Consider the following 24085-nt stretch of genomic DNA (forward strand, 5'->3'; position numbering starts at 1 on the left):
GGCTTTTCTATCAACTTGCGCTTGGCGAAAATGCTCGTTAAGCGCATTTCGAATCTCTGTAGATATGTTCCTTTGAGGTTAGGACTCCTCGCACGGAGTATGAATGAACGCTTGATCTGTTAGAGGTGGCACTACGTGGACGCCATGGTGTGCCTCAGGTGGAGGAAACAACGCTAATGAATAGAGCGTTTGGTTTCGCCAAGTTAGGCAAGACAACTGCGGGAAGGGCCTGCAGACAGAGAAACGCGCTGGAGAGAATGGCCATCGCTGGCGAACATGAAAGAAGACTGCGCGTTCATAAAGAGCGCCACGGCGAGGCCGCCACTATGGAGGGAAAGGTCATCTCCCTGTGAGATACGGCGCGCCTGCATCGTAAAGCGATACGCCGACCATTACCGAAACTGGGACGCGCGTAAATCGGCGGGCGTAACTGCCCACGGTTTATTCCTCCAGCAGAAACGCCGCGCGGTACTTCCTCTCCTACTCCTCCGCCGTGCTGTCTCTGTGACTGTGTTCTTTCAAGAGGTCTATTCCAAGCACCACAGCAAACCACAGTAATATCTCCCAAGGCGATCATCATCTGAATTACCAGCTTCTGCAATTTTCAGAATTTATGTTCATTATTTCTTTCGTTTTTGCCGACAGACTATAGCACTGCTCAGAGTCAATCACCACCTGAAAATAATCTTCAGTCAAACAAACTAATAATACAAGACTGCTTTCGAAATATACTTCTGCCTCTGATCTCTTAAGTTCCTGGGTTCACTTTTAATGTTGAGACTGTTACAGTACAAAACAGTTTCTTTCTACACTGAAGCGTCAAAGAAACTGGTACAGGCATGCGTATTCAGAAACAGAGATTTGTAAACAGACAGAATACGGCGCTGCGGTCGGAAACGCCTATGTAAGACAAGTGCCTAGCACAGCAGTTAGATCGGTTGCTGCTGCTACAATGGCAGGTTATCACGATTTAAGTGAATTTGAACGTGGAGTTGCAGTCGGCGCACTAGCAATTCGACACGGCATCTCCGGGGTAGCGATGAAGTGGGGATTTTTCCGTACGAACATTTCAGGGGTGAACCGAGAATATCAGGAAGCCAGTAAAACATCGGATCTGCGACATAGCTGCGCCCGGAAAACGATCCTGCAAGAACAGGACTAACGGCGACTGAAGAGAATCGTTCAGCGTGACAGAAGTGCAGCCATTCCGCAGATTGCTGGAGATTTCAATGCTGGGCCACCAACAAGGGTCAGCGTGCGAACCATTCAACGGAACATAATGGAGATGGGCTTTCGGACCCGAAGGCCACTCGTGTACCCATGATGACTGCACGACACAACGCTTTACGCCTCTCCTGGACTTGTCAACACCGACATTGGACTGTTGATGACTGGAAACATGTTGCCTGGTCGGACGAGTCTCGTTTCAAATTATACCGAGCGGATGGACGTTAACGGGTGTGGAGACAACCTCATTAATCCATGAACCCTGCATGTCAACAGGGGACTGTTCAAGCTGGTGGACACTCTGTAATGATGTGGGGCATGTGCGGTTGAAATGGTATGGGACCCATGATAGTCTAAATATGGTTCTGACAAGTGACGAGTACGTAAGCATCCTGTCTGATCACCTGCATCCATCATGTCCCTTGTGTATTCCGAAGGACTTGGGCAATTGCACCGGGACAATGCAACACTCCATACGTCCATAATTGCTACAGAGTGGCCCCATGAACACTCTTCTGAGTTTAATCACTTACTGGCCACCAAACTCAAAAACATTATCAGCACATCTGGGGTGCGTTGCAACGTGCTGTTCTCCACCCCATCGTACCCTTTCAGATTAATGGACAGTCCAGCAGGATTCATGGTGTCAGTTCCCTCCTGCAGTACTTCAGTCATTACTCGAGTCCCTGGCACGTTGTCACTGCACTACTGCGCGCTGGCGCGGGGCCCTACACTATATTAGGCAGGTGTACCAGTTTCTTTGGCTCTTCAGTGCATAAACAGTTTCCTTCTGTACACGTAACATTAGCCTTCTGAAAACAGCTCGTGATCTGAATGTCTATTGCAGTGAAGAATGGCCAACTTCCGAGGCCAGAGACGCATTCATAACCGCCAGCACATAGACTGTCTGTCTGCTTCACTGCTGTTTGGCTCAGTTTTCGCAACTCCATCCTGGTGATGGTCGCGGTGGGACGAGGGGTATTAATGATGTTGAAAGCCAAGTAAGGTATGCAACTTAGAGGAGAGACAGCTCCGTGCGTTCACTCGATAAAGCTTAATAAAAGAACAAAATTACTGATAAACGAATGTTTAAACTTGTACTGATCGGATACGCCTCTTCTGCATCATATTAAATTCTCCCTTCCCGCAATCTTGGGGTTAAAATGTGCTCAGTCTTTCTTATATTACCAGAATCTAACAAAAAGTAATTGGAATTTGGATTACTATTGTAATCAGCCACAGGCGGAAGCCACCAGCTTGAACAGTCCCCTGCTGACATGAAGCTTTCATAGATTCATGAGGTTGTCTCCATACCCGTACACGTCCATCCGCTCGATATAATTTGAAACGAGACTCGTCCGACCAGGCAACATGCTTCCAGTCATCAACAATCCAATGTCGGTGTTGACGGGCCCGGCGAGGCGTAAAGCGTTGTGTCGTGCAGTCATCAGGGTACAGGAGTTTCCTTCGGGTCCGAAAGCCTATCTCGATTATGTTCCGTTGAATGGTTTGCACGCTGACACTTTTTGATGGTCAGCACTGAAATCTGCAGCAGTTTGCGGAAGTGTTGCACTTTTGTCACGCTGAACTATGCTCTTCATTGGTCGTTGGTCCAGTTCTTGAAAGATCTTTTTCCGATCCCAACAATGTCGGAGATTTGATGTTTTTAGTTAAGTCCTCATATTAACGGTACAGTCGTGAAATGTTCGTATGGGAAAAATCACCACATTATCGCTACCTCGAAGATGCTGTGTCCCATCGCTCGTAGGCCGGCCAACTATGACACCACCTTGAAACTCACTTAAATCTTGATGAACTGCCATTGTGGCAGTGAAAGGTCTCTGTTGGATTCCTTTCATGTTAATTTCTTAAATCTGTTGCCATTTACGGCACAAATTCCTCTTCTAAATTCACTGTGGTGTTTATGACTATCTGGGAGGAGACTGAGCAGTGTTACTTTCCACATAATCAAGAACGATCTGTCACACTACTACACTTTAAATCACAGTTTATATGCAATTCATGTCACACAGTCTCATACGGAACCTACATCCGCTTTCACTTATGTACTGTATATGATAAGATACTGTCATCCCCCTTCCCTTCTGTGTGAGAGGATGAATGAGCAAATGTATTTCTAGTTGCATGCTTGAGGGTAGCAGACAAGCCTGTCTGCTAGAGAACAGTAGGACCAACGTCGGAACAGGTAGCTATGCTTTCTAAAAGCAAAGAGGTTTCTATCCTTAGTATGGTTCTGTCCGTCCCTTGTCATGTTGGTATAGGAAGCGGCCCCTCTGGTCACTTCCGTTTTGTATCGGGAAGCACGCTCGGTAGGAGAGCAGGTCAGTCTGTCCGCGGCGAGCGTCTGAAGTGGTAAGATCTCCGGCTAAGCGCGTGTCTGCTAAGTCCGCAGGACAATGGATTTCTTAAGTTCAGCCTAACTGAAAATTTAATCAACTTTATTTCAGGTTTAGCTCTAAAATATCTAATGTTATCTTAAGTTGCAACGCAGTGTATTTCGAGTGCGAACTTCAGATTATTTTACAGTAGTTGCTTTGTCACTAGTTTGTGAGTAAAGTGGAACCACGTGTTGATCAGTAACTCTAACTAAGATCATCAATCGTAAATGCGAATGTGCGTGAGATTATAACGTCTCGCCTTAACAATATTTTTCAATATAGCAACTTTTCTTTATGTTCAATCCACGTGGAGTGTACTTTCTGAGACCAGTACCACGTGCTTATACAATTGTTTGACCCATCAGGTTTATAGTAAGACGATAGTAACCAGTTCGAGGTTTTTCTTTTGTAAATTGCTTTTCGATCTAATTTATTTTAATTATCAAAATTGTGACATTACACTCTTTGTGTAAAGCAAGTTAACCACGTGAAGCATGTGGTGTAATCATCAAAGTAGCTCTCAGCTATTCTTTTCGGGATTTCACAGACAGTTAGTATGAATTTAGTATACCAGGGTGTGGTAATTACATGACGGACAGGATTGCGCTACGAACGTTACTTCTTTGGGTGAAAATTGAATCGGTTGGTTGTGGTTAATTTCCTCTTACATATGTTTCAATGTTGTTCGTGTGTTATTTTATGAATGTAGTGTTGTATGCAGTCTCCCAATCTTGGCTCCCTATTTGATGTGTTCCGTAAGATTACAAACTCACATTTTCACAATCCAAAATAAGGCACCAGCTTAGTTATGACTCAAGTTTAATATGCTGAAATTTCAATGATCAATGTTAAAATAAATTTCCAAATATAAACTGATTTATTTATTTTTATTTAAATTCTCTTTTTTATATATGTATCACCGGTTTTCGTATGACTATTAAAAGATTATAATTAATGTTAGTCTGGTTGGAAATTTGGTAAGCTAGATTGGATACCTGGTGAAACAGTTGCTCAGTAATGCAACGTTAACTTCCTCAGATAGCTCACAGCTTTTAACCCTCTTTTATTGTCTATCAGCACCGCTTTCACATAACAAATTAAAGCGACGACATTACAGCAGTAGTAACCACGCCAGACACTTGTTGTCTTATATGGGCGTTGCCGACCACAGCGCCGTGTACTGTGTGTTTACATAGCTCTGTGCTTGAATACGCATGCCTACACCAGTTTCTTTGGCGCTTCGGTGTTTATGTACATGTAGTAAGAGATTTAGGAGGTGGAAGAAGAACAGTTGATGTGGTAGTACCAGTAGCAGCCTGAAGTGGTAACCGAAACAGTGATTGAGGGAGAGGGAGAGAGATGAAGGACGAAGACGACTACAGTTTTTCTTGATGATTCATCTCAGGTAAGTATGGTCCAAAGATGTGTTCTCAGTTTCATGCAATAGGCAGCAGCCTTTGGATTGAAAATGTAGTTGAAACTGTTAGTGGCTCTGAGTTTTAACGAAGCAGTCAATGGCGAACACGTAGGCAGCCGCGCTAGCACAAGAACTGCTGCTGAACGGGTGGCAACGCGCAGGGGCCCCAAGAGCGCGCCCCGCAGCGGGACGTAGCGGTGTCTGTTACGTGACGCGGGCACTGCAGTGGCGGCGGCGGCGGCGCGCCTGTCTGCACCGCAGTCGCCGACTCGACCCGGCAACGCGCGCTCGCCGCAGCCGCAGTCTGAGCCCCGTGATTGACGGGGCTTCCGGCCGACCATTCACGGCGAGCTTGCCCATTCAGCGGCCGCCTCTTTCTCGGAAACCAGCGGCCGCGTCACAGGCCACGAGAGCTGTCCGCCCCAAATCCTTTGGACACCGCCGACAGGTAGTCGTCGCGACAAGTACGGACCTCTCCGTAGCAGGCGAGCGCCGGAGCGACCCAGCTGCGTGCCGGCGAGCCTGCCGTCACAGCGCGCGGGCTCAGCAGAACGGATGACTGGCTACGCGGCATTCTGCTGATTCTCACGTTGCTGGTGTCACTCTTCTCTCTGTTACGTTTACGTGCAACAGAACGTTAGCAACACGAAAACCGAATGACGGAACCAGATTTTTGTGCTGATGAGTTTTCACGTGTTAAGGCCTGACTCAATTTTGTTAGTTCAGTCAAATATCGGTTTCAAGCTGTCTTCCATTACGAATGTGGGAATGTATAATGAAGACAGAACAAATCGGTTCGCTGTTGGAGCCCTCATGTATACTACTTAATACGTTACATTCATATAATAGCAGCAGTCTTGAATCAACTGTGACAGAAGTCCGAACAACAGGGGACTGACGTACTAGGACATGTACTGAAACTATGAAATAGTGGTATGTAATCTAATGAACGAGGGGCGCCTGAAAAGTCCGTGTAAAAAATGAAAACTACTTACGTGTCTGAGGTAAACTTTTGTTTTTGTTTTTCGACATAGTCTCCTTTAAGACTTATACACTTCGTCCAACGCTGTTCTAATTTGTTGATCCCTTCCGAATAACAGGAATTATCCAAGTCTGCAAAATAGCTATTAGTTGCTGCAATCACCACCACGTTTGAATAAAATCTATGTCCCGCCAGCCATCTCTTCAAATTGGGGAACAAATAGTAGTCCGAGGGAGCCAAGTTTGGAGAATGGGGCGGGATGTGAAACGAGTTGGAATCCTATTTCCATTAATTCTGCGACGACAACTGCTGAGGTGTGTGCTGGTGCATTGTCGTGATGGAAAAGGACATTTTTGCGGTCCAATCACCGGCGATTTTTTTGTACCTCAGTTTGCAAACAGTCCAGTAACGACGAATAATATGCACCTGTAATAGTTTCACACTTTTCTAGATAATCGATGAGGATTATCCCTAGCAAATCCCAGAAGACAATCTCCATAGCCTTTCAGGCCGAAGTAATGGACTTCGCCTTTTTGGTGCATATTCTCCCTTGGTAACCCATGGTTTCAGGAGTATATTAATGTATCCATGTTTCATCCACTGTGACGAAACGACGCTTGAAGTCCTGCGGATTCTTCCTGATCAGCTGCAAACCATCCATACAACACTTCACACGATTTCATTTTTGGTCAGGCGTGAGAAATCGCGGAACCCAGCTTGCGGATATCTTTCTCATGTCCAAATGTTTATGCAAAATATTACGTACCCGTTCCTTCGAGATGCCCAAGCACTAGCAATCTCACGCACCATCACTGTATCATGAATTTTATCAAAGATTTCTGGAGTCGTCACCTCCATGGGGCGTCCAGAACGTTCAGCATCACTTGTGCCCACATGGCCACTCCGAAAATTTTGAAACCACTTATAAACTGTTCTAATCGAAGGTGCAGTCACCGTAATGTTTATCAAGCTTCTCTTTAGTCCCCTGAGGCGTATTTAATTTCATAAAGTAATGTTTAATCACCACACGAAATCCTTTTTCGTCCGTTTTTTGACAACCACTGTACTTCTTTGATTCACACAAATGCCAAACACAAAGAAATGCACCACTATGGCTGAAACTTGGGGTGCGTTCTTTCCGGAGATGCTACTAACTAAATATGACCTCGACACGGACTTTGTACGGACTTTTCAAACGCCCCTCCTATAAGCGGTATAGATTATGCCACAAGTTTCAACTTTTCGTGCAGGCGACTGACTACATTTTTCTTGTATTTTTTAGCATTGATAGTGGCTAGGCAGTAGCCGAAATCTAGATTTGCTTTCAGAAAGCTTGTAAAGAAAGGACGACTGATTGCTGTGCTGCATCATTTTGAAAAATATTGGTTTTCTGATACTCAGCTGTTTAACATGAATAGTTTCTGGCAATCAGCTAATCTTGTTTCCGATTTAATTATCACAATGGCCTTTTTCTCATCAACGACGTGAATGACTTTTTGCTTACTATGAAATTTCTTCTTTTTATGTAAACAGAAGGGGGAGGGAGGAGAAAGTAAAGTAAAAGGAAGGAACTAATGATGTTAGCTGCATCGAGACTTTGTGCGGAAATAGCAGCGACGAGTGAAAACGTGTGACGGACCGGGAATCGAACCCAGGATCGCCTGCTTAGTAGGTAGTTGCATTGTGCACTGCGCCACCCGGACACGTTTATCGTAAATGCACGGACTATCTCTGCACGCTCCCTGGCCGAATCACATTCCCACCTACCGCTACCTATACACAGTCTTCGTCCATGTCCCCCGTGCTCCCTAATTTCAGATTCCCGCTGGAGGTTGAACGTGATCGTGCTTTCCCACAGAAGGTGGTGGATTCATAGCCCATCGAGACGATTCAGTTCCGTGAATGCATTCATGTAATTTCTTGTCTCCTTCGCTGCACAGTAAATCACCATCCCGATCAGCCGACTTTAGGACCACATTTTCTGAATCGATAGCTCTTCGTGTTTACATGAGCCACGGGAAGCGGTGTTGGAATATCAGTTTACAAAAACTTAACTTGGGGGTACAATGTGAAATTAATGCTTGTCAAAGTCTTGTTTTATTTCTCCACCCTGTTCCGGTTTGGTAGGTAATTGAAATATAGAGAACAGTGCAGGCAGCAAAATGTGAAAACTCCAACGGGTCAACATATAAGAATGTCAATAGAAACATTTATCACTGTTTATGATACTTTCAAATACGCAGCACATCTCCACTATCGTTGAAACTGTTTATATTTCTTACACAGTTAGGAGTATCGAAAACTGGTAAAACATTCTGCGATATGAGCTACACTTTTAGTTTTTTTCCATTTACGTAGATACCCTAGCATCTCTAATCTTTTGAAATGGTTGACTTATTTAATTGTATTCTAAAGCTTGTAAAATCAGTAGTGAAATAAATACATGTTAATTATCGCAGCGTAACTATTAAAGGAAAAATAATTACCCCAATTTTTTTTCTAAATGTAAGGGACAATCATCCCTGGAAAATCCGTGCATGATTGCTGTGTTATTCAAGCGAAAACCTTCAACGAAACTCTTCATAGCTCAAACACGAAAAACTCTAGCATCGTTATTTTGTTACTAAATATCGGTATGAATCAGAGCGATCATCTCATGACAAAACTACGCCCAGTGGTCTCAAACAATCACACACGAAATATAATTTTAAACACAGGTGTTCATAGTGGTGAACATGCCAACTAGCAGGTAAAACCCAAGACTTCACAATAAAAAAACGGTTTCGAATGTGTTAGACCAGCGCTGAAGTTTTCCCTGTCTGCAAAACTTGTTGTGTGGTCGTGGTGTACAAATTTCCTAACGGAACGCAATCTCATTCCGAGTTCCAGCATTGCCCACCTAAACACACCAGCACCGTATGGCATTTTCGAAATAATCTGTTATCTATTAGCACATACATTTTCGGGTATTAACTCCAGCCGCCCGGAGTGGCCGAGCGGTTCTAGGAGCTTCAGTCTGAAACCGCGCGACCGCTACGATCGCAGGTTCGAATCCTGCCTCGGGCACGGATGTGTGTGATGTCCTTAGGTTAGTTAGATTGAAGTAGTTTAAGTTCTAGAGGACTAGTGACCTCAGATGTGAAGTCTCATAGTGCTCAGAGCCATTTGAACCATTTTGAGATCTGCGCCACACACTAATCCCACCATCAGCTCTTACCAACTGAAAGTGGGAATCATATGACGAGGCCACGGCTTGCCAGTCATCTACGGGCCAACCAATATAGTCACGAGCTGATACCAGGGCGCTCGCCCCGGTCGTCTGCTGCTACAGCGCACTGACCCCAAATTTCGCCGCACTGTCCTAACGTACAGTTCGTCCTACGCCCCGCATTTCTGCGGCCATTTCAGTGAGTGTTGCTTGTCTGTTAGCACTGACAACTCTATGCAAATGGCGCTGCTCTCAGTCGTCAAGTGTAGGACGTGGTGAGAAATTTGGCATTCTCGGCACGGTCTTGACACCGTGGATCGCGAAATATTTAATTCCCTAACGATTTCCGAAATGGAATGTCCTGTCTGTCTAGATCCAACTACCATTCCGCGTTCAAAGTTCGTGTATGAGAAACTACCGCCATCGGTATATGTGCATATCGCTATCCTGCGACTTGTTAGCTCAGTATGCCATGAACTGCTCATTCACAGCCCAACTGGTCCATCGACTCGCCCGTCGACCCACGTGAGTGACTGTGGACACAGTGACTGCTCGAGAGATCCTACCTGCCAGCACTGATGTGGTGTGGGCTAGTGCGGAGAGGTTCGCTGGTCAAATCGACGCATCGGGAACATGGAACCGACCGCACACCCACCGCCCACACACTGGCGGAGGGCTGGGGGACAGACCCGCTCGGAGGACGAGCCGCCCGACTTGTCCGCCTGTGTATGAGCTTCTTGCGCGCATCTAACAAGCGCTATAATGATTCCTTCAACTTGGCCAACCCCGGTACGGTTTCCCATCCTCGTGGCACCCGATACCGACCCCACAGCCGGCGGGACGAGGGTCTGCGGCGTGGCTGGCCGCCTCCTTTTGTCCCGGCGCGGCGGCTGCGCTGTATGACCGCGGCAGGCAGCGCCACTGCCTTTCCCGGCTCGGCAAGAAGCGGCGGGTGCCGCTGCCGCTCTTTCCCACGCTCCTATTTTAAGTAAGGCAGGCAGGCGGGCCGCTTTTTGCCGGAGCGACAGTCCCTGGATGGGCACGGCACTTGCCTTCTATGACGAGCGGGTCGCGCGCGCCGCGCCGCCCACGTGACAGGAAAGCCGGCCGCCAATTACCGGCCGGTGACGCGACAGTCCAGGCCGCTCCGACGCTCTTCCCAGAGCTGCCCGCGCCAGACCGCCTGGCTCCGCAGGCCGGGCTTGCGACTCGCCCCTCTGTGCGCAACACGGTGGGCGCCGAGCCCTTCGTGTTTTCAGCCCAAACCACGCCTGCCAGCTTCTCTGTCCTGAGTGATAGGCGAATGAACCGAAACTGGAAGGATTATTCGCTGAAATAATGTGGTACACGTGCTCAGTGCTACAGATTGGGAAGGGCGAAACTGCGTAGCATACTGCTCTCTCTTCTCCTCCATCCCTATTCCCATATTCCTATTCCACTTGGAGATGATGCTCGAGAACAAAAATGGGTACCACCCTTCAGTATGAGCCCCAGCTTGTCTAACTAGGGGTCGTCGCCATTGCGCGAGTTACTCGTCTTCTACATCTACATCCATGCTCCGCAAGCCACCTGACGGTGTGTGGCGGAGGGTACCCTGAGTACCTCTATCGGTTCTCCCTTCTATTCCAGTCTCGTATTGTACGTGGAAAGAAGGGTTGTCGGTATGCTTCTGTGTGGGCTCTAATCTCTCTGATTTTATCCTCATGGTCTCTTCGCGAGATATACGTAGGAGAGAGCAATATACTGCTTGACTCTTCGGTGAAGGTATGTTCTCGGAGCTTTAACAAAAGCCCGTACCGAGCTACTGAGCGTCTCTCCTGCAGAGTCTTCCACTGGAGTTTATCTATCATCTCCGTAACGCTTTCGCGATTACTAAATGATCCTGTAACGAAGCGCGCTGCTCTCCGTTGGATCTTCTCTATCTCTTCTATCAACCCTATCTGGTATGGATCCCACACTGCTGAGCAGTATTCAAGCAGTGGGCGAACAAGCGTACTGTAACCTACTTCCTTCGTTTTTGGATTGCATTTCCTTAGGATTCTTTGAATGAATCTCAGTCTGGGATCTGCTTTACCAACGATCAACTTTATATGATCATTCCATTTTAAATCACTCCTAATGCGTACTCCCAGATAATTTATGGAATTAACTGCTTCCAGTTGCTGACCTGCTATTTTGTAGCTAAATGATAAGGGACCTATCTTTCTATGTATTCGCATCACATTACACTTGTCTACATTGAGATTCAATTGGCATTCCGTACACCACGCGTCAATTCGCTGCAGATCCTCCTGCATTTCAGTACAATTTTCCATTGTTGCAACCTCTCGATACACCACAGCATCTTCCATGAAGATTCATCTGATTTCACAAGACTACACACTACCTGATCAAAAGTATCAATGGCTCTGACCACTATGGGACTTAACATCTGTGGTCATCAGTCCCCTAGAACTTAGAACTACTTAAACCTAACTAACCTAAGGACATCAAACACATCCATGCCCGATGCAGGATTCGAACCTGCGACCGTAGCGGTCGCGCGGTTGCAGTCTGTAGCGCCTAGAACTTTTTAAAAGTCAAAGTATTAGAAGATGTTGCCAACTGTTTGAGGACAATGATTGTTTACGTAAGGGGAAATGCACAGCTCGCCACCACGTGCTCGTTCAAGAGGTAGAGTGCATTCGATGGAGTGTTGTATGTAGTCGACTACAGTCTATACAGCTTGACAACAGACACTTAACGCGAGTAGTTCCTCGAGTGACTGTCTGGCGTCTTTTGCTGTCACTACTCTGTTTCAAAGCATTAAGATGATTAGTCCTGGTAAGTAGTTCAAATGGCTCCGACCACTATGGGACTTAACATCTGGGTCATCAGTCCCCTAGACGTAGAACTACGTAAACCTCACTAACCTAAGGACACTACACATATCGACAGCCGACGCAGGATTCGAACCTGCGGACTGAAGCGCCTAGAAGAACTCAGCCAAGCGGCCGGCCTGATAAGTAGTGATTAGTGAATTCATACTGTGTGTTGAGGCGGAAGACAATATTTTTTTTTCTTTGACGTTTAGAGTTCAATGACATGGCCATGTCGCATTTAAGTTGAAAGTGAACCACCACAGCGAAAGCATCCACGTAACCTCGCGAGCACGCGAGACACACTCCAGAGTTCCATGCGTTTCACGAGAAAAGATTTACGACGCGTCCGTGTTAGTTGAATAGACTGTTACAGGAATCACGTACAGGACTTGTGTAGTAATATGGAAACGTGAGAGAAATTCCGTGCTTGAACGTAAGTAGAGTTGCTAGCCGAGCCCGCAGGTTGTGCTGTAGTATTTGACCAGGAACGGCATCTGCGCAATGCCGTCATGCTCCCCACAGTGTTATGCGTGGCTGTCAGTGCAGTATGTCGGAGGTAAGTGAATTCCAAGTGGGACGAACTGTTGGTGCTCGTTTGGTGTGCGCTTCCGTAACCTGGGTAGCCGAAGTGTTTGGTGTTTCAGGAGGCACCATATCGAAGATTTATACCAAATACGGGGAAAGCGGAAATAATCGTCCACCAAGTCACAATGCGAAAGAAAGTGCGTGTTGACTGATCGTGACGAACGCTCACTGAAGAGGATTTTGACGGCAGCTGAAAAGTCGTTTCAGAACTGAATGTCGTACTCGCGAACCCCGTCAGCATCAAAACAATAGGAAGGGGGCTCCATAACGGGTGAATTGCAGGACGAGCTGGAACTCCAAATCCACTCATCAGTAATGCAAATGCCTGTAACAGGAAACCTTGGTACTGAAGTCCTGAAGTACGAAACCATGGAAGAATGTAATTTGGTGGGATGAGTGTCGTTTCACACTATTTCCAAGTTCTGGCCAACATTACGTCCCAAGAGTGAAACACGGCGGGGGGTTTGCTGATAATTTGGACAGCCATACCGTGATACTCCATTGGCTCTATGGTTACTTTGCAAGGCCACACTACTGCGAAAAACTGAGTGACCATTTTGGCCGTCAAGTCCATCCCACGCGGAACAATGTTTGTTCCTCAATGGCGATGCTGAGTTCCAATGACACAGCTCGCATCGTCCAGGCCTGGTTTCGTGAGCACACGATAAGTTGTACCATCTCCCCTGGCCACCAAGCTCTCGCCGCGCGGGTTTAGCTGAGCGGTCTGGGCGCTGCAGTCATGGACTGTGCCGCTGGTCCCAGAGAGGGTTCGAGTCCTCCCTCGGGCATGTGTGTAGGTGTAGGTGTGTGTAGGTTAAGTAGTGTGTAAGTTTACGTACTGATGACCTTAGCAGTTATTCATACAATGACGCGAAATTGTCGGAAAAGTCCTTCTTCGAGACGTTGTTCAATTTGTGCATTGCTTTCGCACTTTGTTCTGTCTCACTTTATTGTTTTGTGGTTGTTGGTCCGTGTTGGTAACACCAGGTCTCGTCACCCTTGATGGTTGTCTCTACGACAGTCGACCGCTGGCCAGAATGTGATGCATTGTTAAGTTTTATATCCAGTCCAATAGTGTTTCAACTTCTTTCCGCGTTTTACATCTCAGTGAAGTCGCGCGGCGTTCAGTCATTCTTTTTTTTTCTGGAGTCAAGGTGAACGATACAAACTAGGCACACACTTTTCTCTTCTTCACAACTTTCTGGAGAAAGTCTGGAACATATGATTTACAGATGTTGTTCCACTGTGATTTGTGACAACAGCACTCTTCGATCTCACGTCCACTGATCAACACTGCCTACTCACAACAGACCGATAAAACGCCCATCTGGTGTTTACAGTTGTCAGTTCAAGCTGCCAGCGTAGTTAGTGCGCTGACGTAGCTCGAATTCCAGAAAGGTAATCAGGCCGGGGACTTTATGGACGGGCGGTGTACTGGGAGATCAGCCTATCCGTCGTCGAAAAAACTAAGTGCTTCGAAATTTTTTAGATGCAGGTGTCCGTGCGGTATTCCGCCCTGTTGAAGAACGAAATTTCTGGTGTATTTGGTTGCGGCAGCCAGTCAGATGTAGCCAGAGCGAAGACATGAATAATGGGATCGAGGTAAGTGGCGTGGTGGTTTGGGCACTGATCTTCAGTAGGGCTGGGTACAAATTCTGCACCGTCCATCCAGATTCAGCTGTTCTGTGATTTCCTTTTAAGTGTTTTAAAGTAAATGCCTAGTTTCTCTCTGAAAATGACTCGAGAGATTTACTTTCCCTCGCCAGTCTACTCTGAACTTGTGCCGAATTAGCGTTAACTCCCAATTTTTCTTCCTCTACCGGTGTTATGATCTACTGGAGCAACGGATATATATCTAGTTGCGTCATGAACTGAAAAAAAACTCTGTTACAGTATTGGTACAGGAGTATGGAACGGACGAAATGAGCTAAAAATATATCTGACTAGTTGAAACACTACTGGCCTAGAAGTAAATCTTAACAATGCTTCACATTCTGGCCAGCTGTCGACAATCGTCGAGACGCACATCAAGAAATTACGACAAATCCTGGCAGAAAGTAAGAGTTTACTCAGTGGTAAGATATTGGACTCGCTTTCGGGTGGATGCCGGTGCAAATCCTCATCGAGCCATCCATATTTTGATCTTCGGTGGTTTCGCTAAACCGATTCAGGCAAATAATGGGATGGTTCCTTTCAAAAGAACACAACGAGCTTTCCCCTATACTCTCCCAATCCGAACCTGTACCTTTTCTCTTATGATCGTGTCGTCGTCGTCGTCGGTACGGTGAACCCTAATCTTTCTCTCTTCCTTCCTTCCTTCCTTCCTAGAAATCTGAGATTCTTATTAGAGGAATCTGTGATTGAAACGAACCTGTTTATACTGTAGTTTACATGGCTTATGTAAGCTGACCACCTGTTCTCTATTTGCACCGTAACTGAATGAGGAGAAAAAGTTAACGAGTTTGATTTTACACAGTCCAAGGGACAAGTTAAGTTACGTTGTTCACCAACTTTACTGCATCTCAAAAGTCCAGAGACATTTTTGGTCACTTTAGACTCCTTTCATCAATTGAATTCAATGTCTCTTCTGCGACCCAAGGATTTCTATAGCCCTAGTCTTTTTACCTACGTGATCCTCTGCTGCCTTCACTATTTCATCTTTCAAAACTACCCACTCTACTTCTACTGTATTTCTTTCCCCCATTCTTATCAATTGTTCCCTAATGCTCTCCCTGAAACTCTCTTCATTTCATTCTACAACCTCTCGTTCTTTTAATTTATCCAGGTCCCATCTCCTCAAATTCCCACCTTTTTGGAGTTTCTTCAGTTTTAATCTACCGTTCATAACCAATAGATTGTGGTCAAAGTCCACATTTGCCCCTGGAAATGTCTTGCAAAAAAAGTTCAAATGGCTCTGAGCACTATGGGACTTAACATCTGCGGTCATCAGTCCCCTAGAACTTAGAACTACTTAAACTTAAGGACATCACACACATTCATGCCCGAGGCAGGATTCGAACCTGCGACCGTAGCGGTCGCGTGGTTCCAGACTGTAGCGCCAAGAACCAATCGGCCATCCCGGCCGGCAAATGTCTTGCAATTTAAAACCTGGTTCCGGAGAGCTGCATCAAACCAGTCTCTGGACTTAAGACAACAACAACACCACTTAGACAGCATTCGCGTGAGCAACAAGAAATTCATACCTGAAAGTCGATGACTCTCCTACTGAGGCAGTTTTGAATTGTTTGCAAATAAACAAAGGGAATATTTGAACAGATTGTTACAAGACTGACAGAGACGTCTGCTGCATGACGTGCAACATCAAAGCCTAAATGGTTATTTGCTACGAATTTCTAGCGGCTTTACAGACGTAATCAAATGTGTTGTGGATGAAAATGAGTACTTTGAATTCAAAACGAAGTTCTTCGTCTGTATTTTATTTTTTTGTAGTACAACATTCACCGAACTGTTTGAAAACAAATTGCAACAGAACCGAATGTACAGCTAAGTTCTAACGACAACAACAAATGCCCTGACGCAGAAACAGGAGAGCAAACGAGGCCGCGAGTTTATGCTCGCGATTTTCGTTGTCACTCAGTATTTGTAAAATGTTGGCATCTCAACCGTCAGTCAAAGGATGTGGCTAAAACGTCCCGCACATCAACGCAAACCTGTATTAAAGGAGTGACAGACAAATAAAGGTATGCCAGTCAAGCAGATTATGAATAGCGATCGCTGGACATTGCGTATACGGCTAGCTACGCCCCCGTACTGTAATAATAGACAAGGCCTAGCCATCGTAATTTGGGCTGACCCTAAGCAGTGCCCCAGTTACCTGCGCAGTTTAGTTTCTGAACGAACTGAAAGCATCGGGAGTACAAATGGTGACGTAGCCCTGTAATTCAATTCATAACGGGCACGGTACTCATTGCTGTGCTGTGACATTTATGTGAAATACAGATAACATTACATTTTTCTCTGTGTAGATCCAGATCTAAATTTCTTAACAGTGGCTCTCAAATCATTAGTAACTTCTTTCCCGAGGTACACATATAAATTAGCTTCTGCATCTCTCATTATGTGGCACGTGAGTGAGCATAAGTCGGAAGACTAGATCATGATCCATTCTTACATCCGTTTTTATTGTTTTTTGCCAAATTTGACCGACTGTGAAAGACCTCTTTAATGAAAGACCACCAACTAGAGGGTAATTTTGGCACGTCCTGACAGCAACACCTTGCGTGTTTGCGATACAGATCTCGAGTTTACGAAGTTCGCGGTGATTACAATGGATAGAGTAGGACCCACGTACTGAGCATTAAAACCGAACCCATAGAAACAGTATTTGACCAGCTGAAAAGCGCTGTATTGTTCCGGCCTTCTTAAACAGCTAATAAGTAGGATAGCCATTCTAGGGCAGCTGCACTGAACACAATTCCTACAGTTAGCTTTACTTTGGAACAAGTTGTATTGTAGGCCTGTAGTAGGCGGGGTAGTCCTTCAATAAAATTGCCGACCACGTCGGACGTCAAGTGTCAGTGCCAGAGGTCCAAGCAAAATGCATGAATGCTGCTCCATGGCTTATAAATTTCACTGTGGGAACACCAAACAAGTGAGCAGTTATTACCGATTACGAGGAGACACACAGGGCTAAAGCACGATATATTTATCACCTGATGACATTCAGGGGTTGCACCCCGTCGTTCGTTATCGAGCACAAAATTTCACCTAGACACCTATAAATACTGACAGACATCTCCAAACTTCAGACGTTTACAGCGGAATACATGAAATGCCGTGCCCCATAATGAATTGCGGCCGGAGGCAGCCACGGTGCATCATCTACTATTATAAACTGCAATGGGAAAACTTCATGATCCTCTTTACCAATTGTTGTAACCTGTTCACAAAAATTTCCTGGAAGAGCTGAAGTACGAAAACGAACTCTTAATCTGACCAGTGTTAAAAATTAAGTACCTTTATTCAGGCCAAACTCCTATGTGGTATTGACCGCGCAAGGTGGCTTTTGGGGCCGGCGTCAAAAGCCGTTGATATCTCTCTGGAATTTGAACGAAATTTATGAAGATGAGGAAGAGTGCTATTAAGCTATGACTAACGGCCTGCTTTACGTCCTCTCTAGTTGTGCGATCTAATAATTCCTGATTCGGATTCAGCTTTTCCTACGTAGATTGATCCACAAAAAGCAACTGTGTACAACGATTCAGAAACTGACTGGGTTGAGAGAACTAACAAGTTTACCCTGCTGCTTGGAAATATCAGGACTCCTGCACCACAGAACTCGCCTATCAGTCTCTTGAAACAGACGTCTTGTGGAACACACAGTACACGAGAAATAGTTTTACAAACTTTATGCGCGGATTCCTCTAACAAAAGCTAAGAAAACATCTATTTTAACATACAATCGAAAAATCTTTCGTTTTTGAATTATTACAAGAAGAGTTTTACGAAGTTTGTATGTCATAAAACAATAACAATTGTTCAAAACATGCTTCACTCCTTAAAGTGCCCTCACAACATGTATGGGCAGATAAAAAGTCTCGTGATGCAGTTCAGGCTAGACACCTTATAATCTGAGATTACTTCGTTGACTGGGAATGTAGGAGACAGACTGCTTAGCCTTTATGGCGTCCCAGCACGTCTTATAGGCGCTGTATAGAACTTAAAAAAGGTGGCTCGCCCTTGCTGTCAAGATGTGCCTCTGTAAATAAGCGGAAAGAAACATGTGGCTTTTAAGAGTGATAGATATACAGCGCATTCCAGTTATATTGATGGAGTTGCACTGGAGTGAATATGTATCAGGGCATATGGGTAGGTAAAAAATGTGAATGTCGTTTGGCTAGGGCCTCCCGTCGCATAGACCGTTCGCCGGGTGCAGGTTTTTCGATTTGACGCCACTTCGGCGACTTTTGCGTCGATGGGGATGAAATGATTATGATTAGGACAACAAAACACCCAGCCTGAGAGCAGCAAATCTTCGACCCGGACCCTTACGATTGACAGTCTGTTGCGCTGACCACTCTGCCACCAGGGGCGGACATACGGGTAGGTAGTGTGGAATCCGTTCCATAGCCCATACGCTTTCCCGGTCTCTGGATTAATATCTCAGAGACCGCACCTTGTTTATCCAATATGCATCCTGGTAAGGTGTTTGAGAGGCTGTGACAGTCCATGCTCCTACCATTACATTGATGTTCAGAGCACAGTAGTCGATATTATGAACATTTGTGCCGCGGTTCTAACTTCTGTCCTACATGAAATGATATTTCATTAATAAATCGAAACGAAAAAAAAAATTCTAAGATATTGGCAATTCCTTGTTTTAATACGAAGCGTATGTCTAGAAAGCTTGTGAAACTACTGTTGTCACATCCTGCTGCAGGCAGACACGTTCTATGTCCTTTATTTTGGTAAGAGAAGTAACCGTGTATCAAGGCTCCACCAGTAAACATTTTCACAACACGAGTGCTTCACAGCACTGACAAGTGTTTGCATCTTTCAGAACCAGTAAGCCCCGATGTGGAGCAAAAGCCAAATCCACGAGCAGTGCGGTGGAGACAGTGAAGGAGGTTGAGTACGATCTGTTTAAAGCAGGAACGCCAAACAAATATTTTACGATGGTGTACTGGTCATCAAGATGCAGCAACGTTCCCAATTTTTCAGCTAGATCAGTTAGAACATTCAGTATCTGAGCGCCAATGCCTCAAGTGGCGCTGATCTCTCTGAAACACTGGCAAGCTATCTGTCGAATCAGGAACAACAAAAAGTACCAAAAGTACAAAATAGGCGAATGGTTTTCCCACATCTAGCAGCGCAATCAAAAAACCAAAAGAATCAGTGTGTGTGTGTGTGTGTGTGTGTGTGTGTGTGTGTGTGTGACGCGCGCGTGTTTGTACATACAGTAATTTTTTATGCTCTACTCCCGAGGTGAGCCATCGCCTCATATTGCGCTGGAAAATCTAGCGAAAAAAAAAAAATGTATTTCACAAGTCACAGTAGGCAAGCAGTGACTCAAAGAACAAGTTCTTACATCTATTCACGAAAATGTCTTCAAGACTGAACTTTCTAAATCTATGGCCGTTTTTAACAGTCTCTCGTATCTTGCGTTACAAGCCCTTAAAAGAATCTGCAACAGTGCCATGGACGTCCACACCTGCCGCTCTTCTGTTTATTATTATTTTTGAGATGCTAACACAACTACAGACAACTGCGCTGTTATAGTAAACATAAGTATGGTACAACGATGGACAGCACGTTACTGGTCCAGCGTTCAGAGTATACTGCCACTAAATAAACTGTAAACAGTAGTTACGATACACGGTGATCCAAATATAAACAGTGACGACCGGCAGAAAGTGGGACATAACTTTTCTGTTTCTGACATGTAAACATTGCTCCGGGGCGGTTTACAAACGTGTCATGAACACAGCTGTTTGTTTACGTTCCGAGAAAATGCACAGCGTTCATTTTTGTTTACGTTATGAAAAGATGCACAGCGTTCATTTAAGGCTAGTTTCTTGATAGAAGCTCGTCCTAAATGTGGAATTTTATTTGAATAGTTGAGGATATTGGCTCCGCAGCAATACTAAAATACTACAAATACTAGGCGTTCCGGTGTACTCACCCTGTTGCTTTCCAGAGCCTCAGCGCTGTGTTCCTCCTTCTGACGAAAGCAATTCGCACACTTGCTTTTGTTGAAAATGTTGGGAGCAAACTGTTTGCACTCAGGCCTCATGAGTGCTGTTGACATGTTGTCACACGAGTCGACACACACCGACGTATAATACAATGCTCTCAATCCAGGATCTTCGGCATTGTTTCACTTCGAACATATTTATCCACCAAATAAAACTAAAATTTATGTAGCAGAGTAGCAACGAGATCTCCCAAATGGAAATTCGATGCCTCGCTAACAAATCGTTACTACGTCAACCGGGTTCTCGCACAGTGATCGATGTAAACAACAGCAGCGCCAGACGTAAGGAGCAGCACTATCCATTATTGCACGTAGTGGCTTCCGGCCACAGCACAGGTCGTTCACATAATCGTAGACAGTTCGATCGAATCGTTGAAAAGACGCTTGGCAGAACCGTATTTCGCAACTGAGCAAAGCGAACCTCTACCTTGCGGCCCAACTCGCGACTGACTACACCGTCCGCTGCCCGCTGCGACTAGCGTCCATGAGCCGAGCGACAGCTCCCACTAAGCCGTCTGCGCATGCGCGCGCACCGAATAGCAAGCGTAGCGGTGGCAAACCGGCGCTCGACGCGCTACCTCGTGAGCCACTGCGGCGGTAGGAGCGTCGTGGCTGCGCGGAGCCACTCACGTTGGCGCAGCCTGCAAATAGTCATCGAACGAATTCTTGGACTACTAAATTAATGACTGCTTCTTGATAACCTTCTTTCAGATGTCATGATTTCATCTTGTCAACGCAATTCCGGAGGATAGGTCTAGCTCACGAAGACCAAATGAACATTTCAAGGTTTGCCGATGACATTGTACGAGGGTCACTCCAAAAGGAATGCACTCAATTTTTTAAAATATCTATCTTTTATTCTAAATGTCTGAAAGTTTTACAGTGTGTACATACATCCTTTAGGAACAATATTTTCATTTCTCCACATAATTTCCATCCCTCTCAACTGCCTTACGCCATCTTGGAACCAGCGCCTGTAAACCCGTACGGTAAAATTCTGGATCAACCTGTTGGAGCCACTGTTTGGCAGCGTGCACAAGGCGTCATCATCTTCAAACCTTGTTTTACGAAGACAGTCTTTCAGTTTCCCAAAGAGATGATACTCACATGGAGCCAGGTCATTGCTGTAAGCCGGGGCTTTCAGTGTTGTCCATCCGAGTTTTGTGATCGCTTCCATGGTTTTTTGACTGACAGGTGGCCGTGCATTGTTGTGGAACAGCAAAATACCCTGCTTTTACCGATGTGGTCGAACACGACTCAGTCGAGCTTAAAATTTCGTTCACTGTGATGCGTCTGTCAGCAGTCACCAATTCGTTAACTCTCTGCATATTGTCTGGTGTGTGTGCAGTACTTGGCCTGCCGCTGCGGGGACAATCCGTAATATTGCCGTGCCCGCTTTCATTACGTAACCTGCTTGCCCACCAACTAACTATACTGCGATCGACAGCAGCATCTCCATACACCTTTTTCAACCTCTTGTGGATGTTTCCCACTGTCTCGTTTTCACAGCACAGGAATTCTATGACAGCACGTTGCTTCTGACGAACGTCAAGTGTAGCAGCCACCTTGAAGACATGCTGTGACAGTACCATTCACGGACACAGGTTGAACTAAGTTTGAAAGCAAGCGGGAAGGATGTATCTACACACAACTTTCACACATGCAGAATGAAAACTGTATTTTTACAAAAATAGTGTGCATCTCTTTTGGAGTGACCGTCGTAATTCTGCTAGCAACGACACAGAATTTGAACTAAGACGTTTGCATCCTGTTCTCTGAATATTTGAACTGAACTAGAAGACACTTCGTTCATTGTACGAACCTGAAAGAACCTTTGATTCCTGTTTGCTGAGTTTATAGTAGCTGGCCGGCCGTAGTGGCCGAGAGGTTCTAGGCGCTACAGTCTGGAACCGCGCGACCGCTACGGTCGCAGGTTCGAATCCTGCCTCGGGAATGCATGTTTGTAATGTCCTTAGGTTAGTTAGGTTTATGTAGTTCTAAGTTCTAGGGGACTGAAGACCTCAGAAGTGAAGTCCCATTGTGCTCAGAGCCATTTCATAGTAGCTGTTGCCAGCAAAAACGCTACTTCGTGTCTTTGTTGGTTACGAGTAACTACATCCGTCCAGGCCTGGAATGAGAGTGTCAGTCTTGAAACAACTTTCCTAAATATTTAGTCTGCATCAGTCGAAAACTTGGTGAATCACAGGTAACGTGAACCTCTTTTGTAAAATCAAGACGGCTCAGAATTATATGCTCGCTGAGTAGTTGCTTGATCCTTTGGAATCCATACAAATTATAAAATTCGACATCTCTTCCTAAACCACGGGATCTATTTCAGCCAAACTTGGCACACACACAGGGTGACAATTACTGAACTATATGAGAAAAAACTTAAATAGTTACAAACTACGACGTGCACACACTTGATTCAACATGTAAACTTTACTACAGATATTCGGACTTAGGTTATGACGTTTTCGATACGCCTTCCATCATTGCCGATGACGTGGTGCAGACGAATAGCGAAATTCTGCATGACACGCTGACGTGTCGGAACATCGATGAAGTCGATGACCTCCTGAATAGCTCTTTTCAGCGCAGTAATGTTTTTGGGGTTATTGCTGTACACCTTGTCTTCAATATAGCCCCCCAAAAAGGAGTCACATGTGTTCAGATCGGAGAATATAGCGGCCAATCGAGGCTCATGCTACTGACCTCTGTGTAACCCAGAGCCAGAATGCGGTTCCCAAAGTGCTCCTTCAGGACATCAAACACTCTCCTGATTCGATGGGGTCGAGCTCCGTCTTACATGAACCACATCTTGTCGAAATCTGGGTCGCTTTCGACAATGGGGATAAAATCATCTTCCAAAACCTTCACGTACCGTTCGGTAGTCACCGTGCCATCATGGAACATCGCACCGATTATTCTGTGACTGTACATTGCTCACCACACAGTCACCTTTTCAGAGTGGAGAGACTTCTCGATCGGGAAATGCGGATTCTCGGCCCCACCAATGCACCAGTTTTGATTATTGTCGAATCGATCCAAATGAAAGTGGGCTACGTCGCTAGACCAAACCATACAGCGCATAGCAATTCCCATCATGCCCCGCAGGCAAACCGTTCAGAAGCAATGGCGATTTTATTTCATATACACTCCTGGAAATGGAAAAAAGAACACATTGACACCGGTGTGTCAGACCCACCATACTTGCTCCGGACACTGCGAGAAGGCTGTACAAGCAATGATCACACGCACGGCACAGCGGACACACCAGGAACCGCGGTGTTGGTCGTCGAATGGCGCTAGCTGCGCAGCATTTGTGCACCGCCGCCGTCAGTGTCAGCCAGTTTGCCGTGGCATACGGAGCTCCATCGCAGTCTTTAACACTGGTAGCATGCCGCGACAGCGTGGACGTGAACCGTATGTGCAGTTGACGGACTTTGAGCGAGGGCGTATAGTGGGCATGCGGGAGGCCGGGTGGACGTACCGCCGAATTGCTGAACACGTGGGGTGTGAGGTCTCCACAGTACATCGATGTTGTCGCCAGTGGTCGGCGGAAGGTGCACGTGCCCGTCGACCTGGGACCGGACCGCAGCGACGCACGGATGCACGCCAAGACCGTAGGATCCTACGCAGTGCCGTAGGGGACCGCACCGCCACTTCCCAGCAAATTAGGGACACTGTTG

At 45.8% G+C, this 24085-nt stretch overlaps 1 protein-coding gene across 3 annotated transcripts in view; it reads right to left on the bottom strand.

The window, feature by feature from the left end:
* LOC126270867 (protein outspread) overlaps positions 1 to 20984 on the bottom strand; it is a 705494-nt gene extending 684510 nt beyond the window's left edge. The window contains exon 1 of one of the 3 annotated variants that reach the window (XM_049974105.1): positions 20322 to 20984. In XM_049974105.1, the coding sequence (XP_049830062.1) occupies positions 20322 to 20447 (126 nt within the window). In that variant the 5' untranslated portion in view covers positions 20448 to 20984. The remainder of the gene's footprint in view (positions 1 to 20321) is intronic. The other 2 variants (XM_049974106.1, XM_049974107.1) reach the window with 2 other exon arrangements.
* Positions 20985 to 24085: the final 3101 nt, after the last annotated feature.

This window comes from Schistocerca gregaria, chromosome 1, assembly GCF_023897955.1.
Source record: "Schistocerca gregaria isolate iqSchGreg1 chromosome 1, iqSchGreg1.2, whole genome shotgun sequence".
In the NCBI taxonomy this organism is placed as follows: Eukaryota; Metazoa; Arthropoda; class Insecta; order Orthoptera; family Acrididae; genus Schistocerca; species Schistocerca gregaria.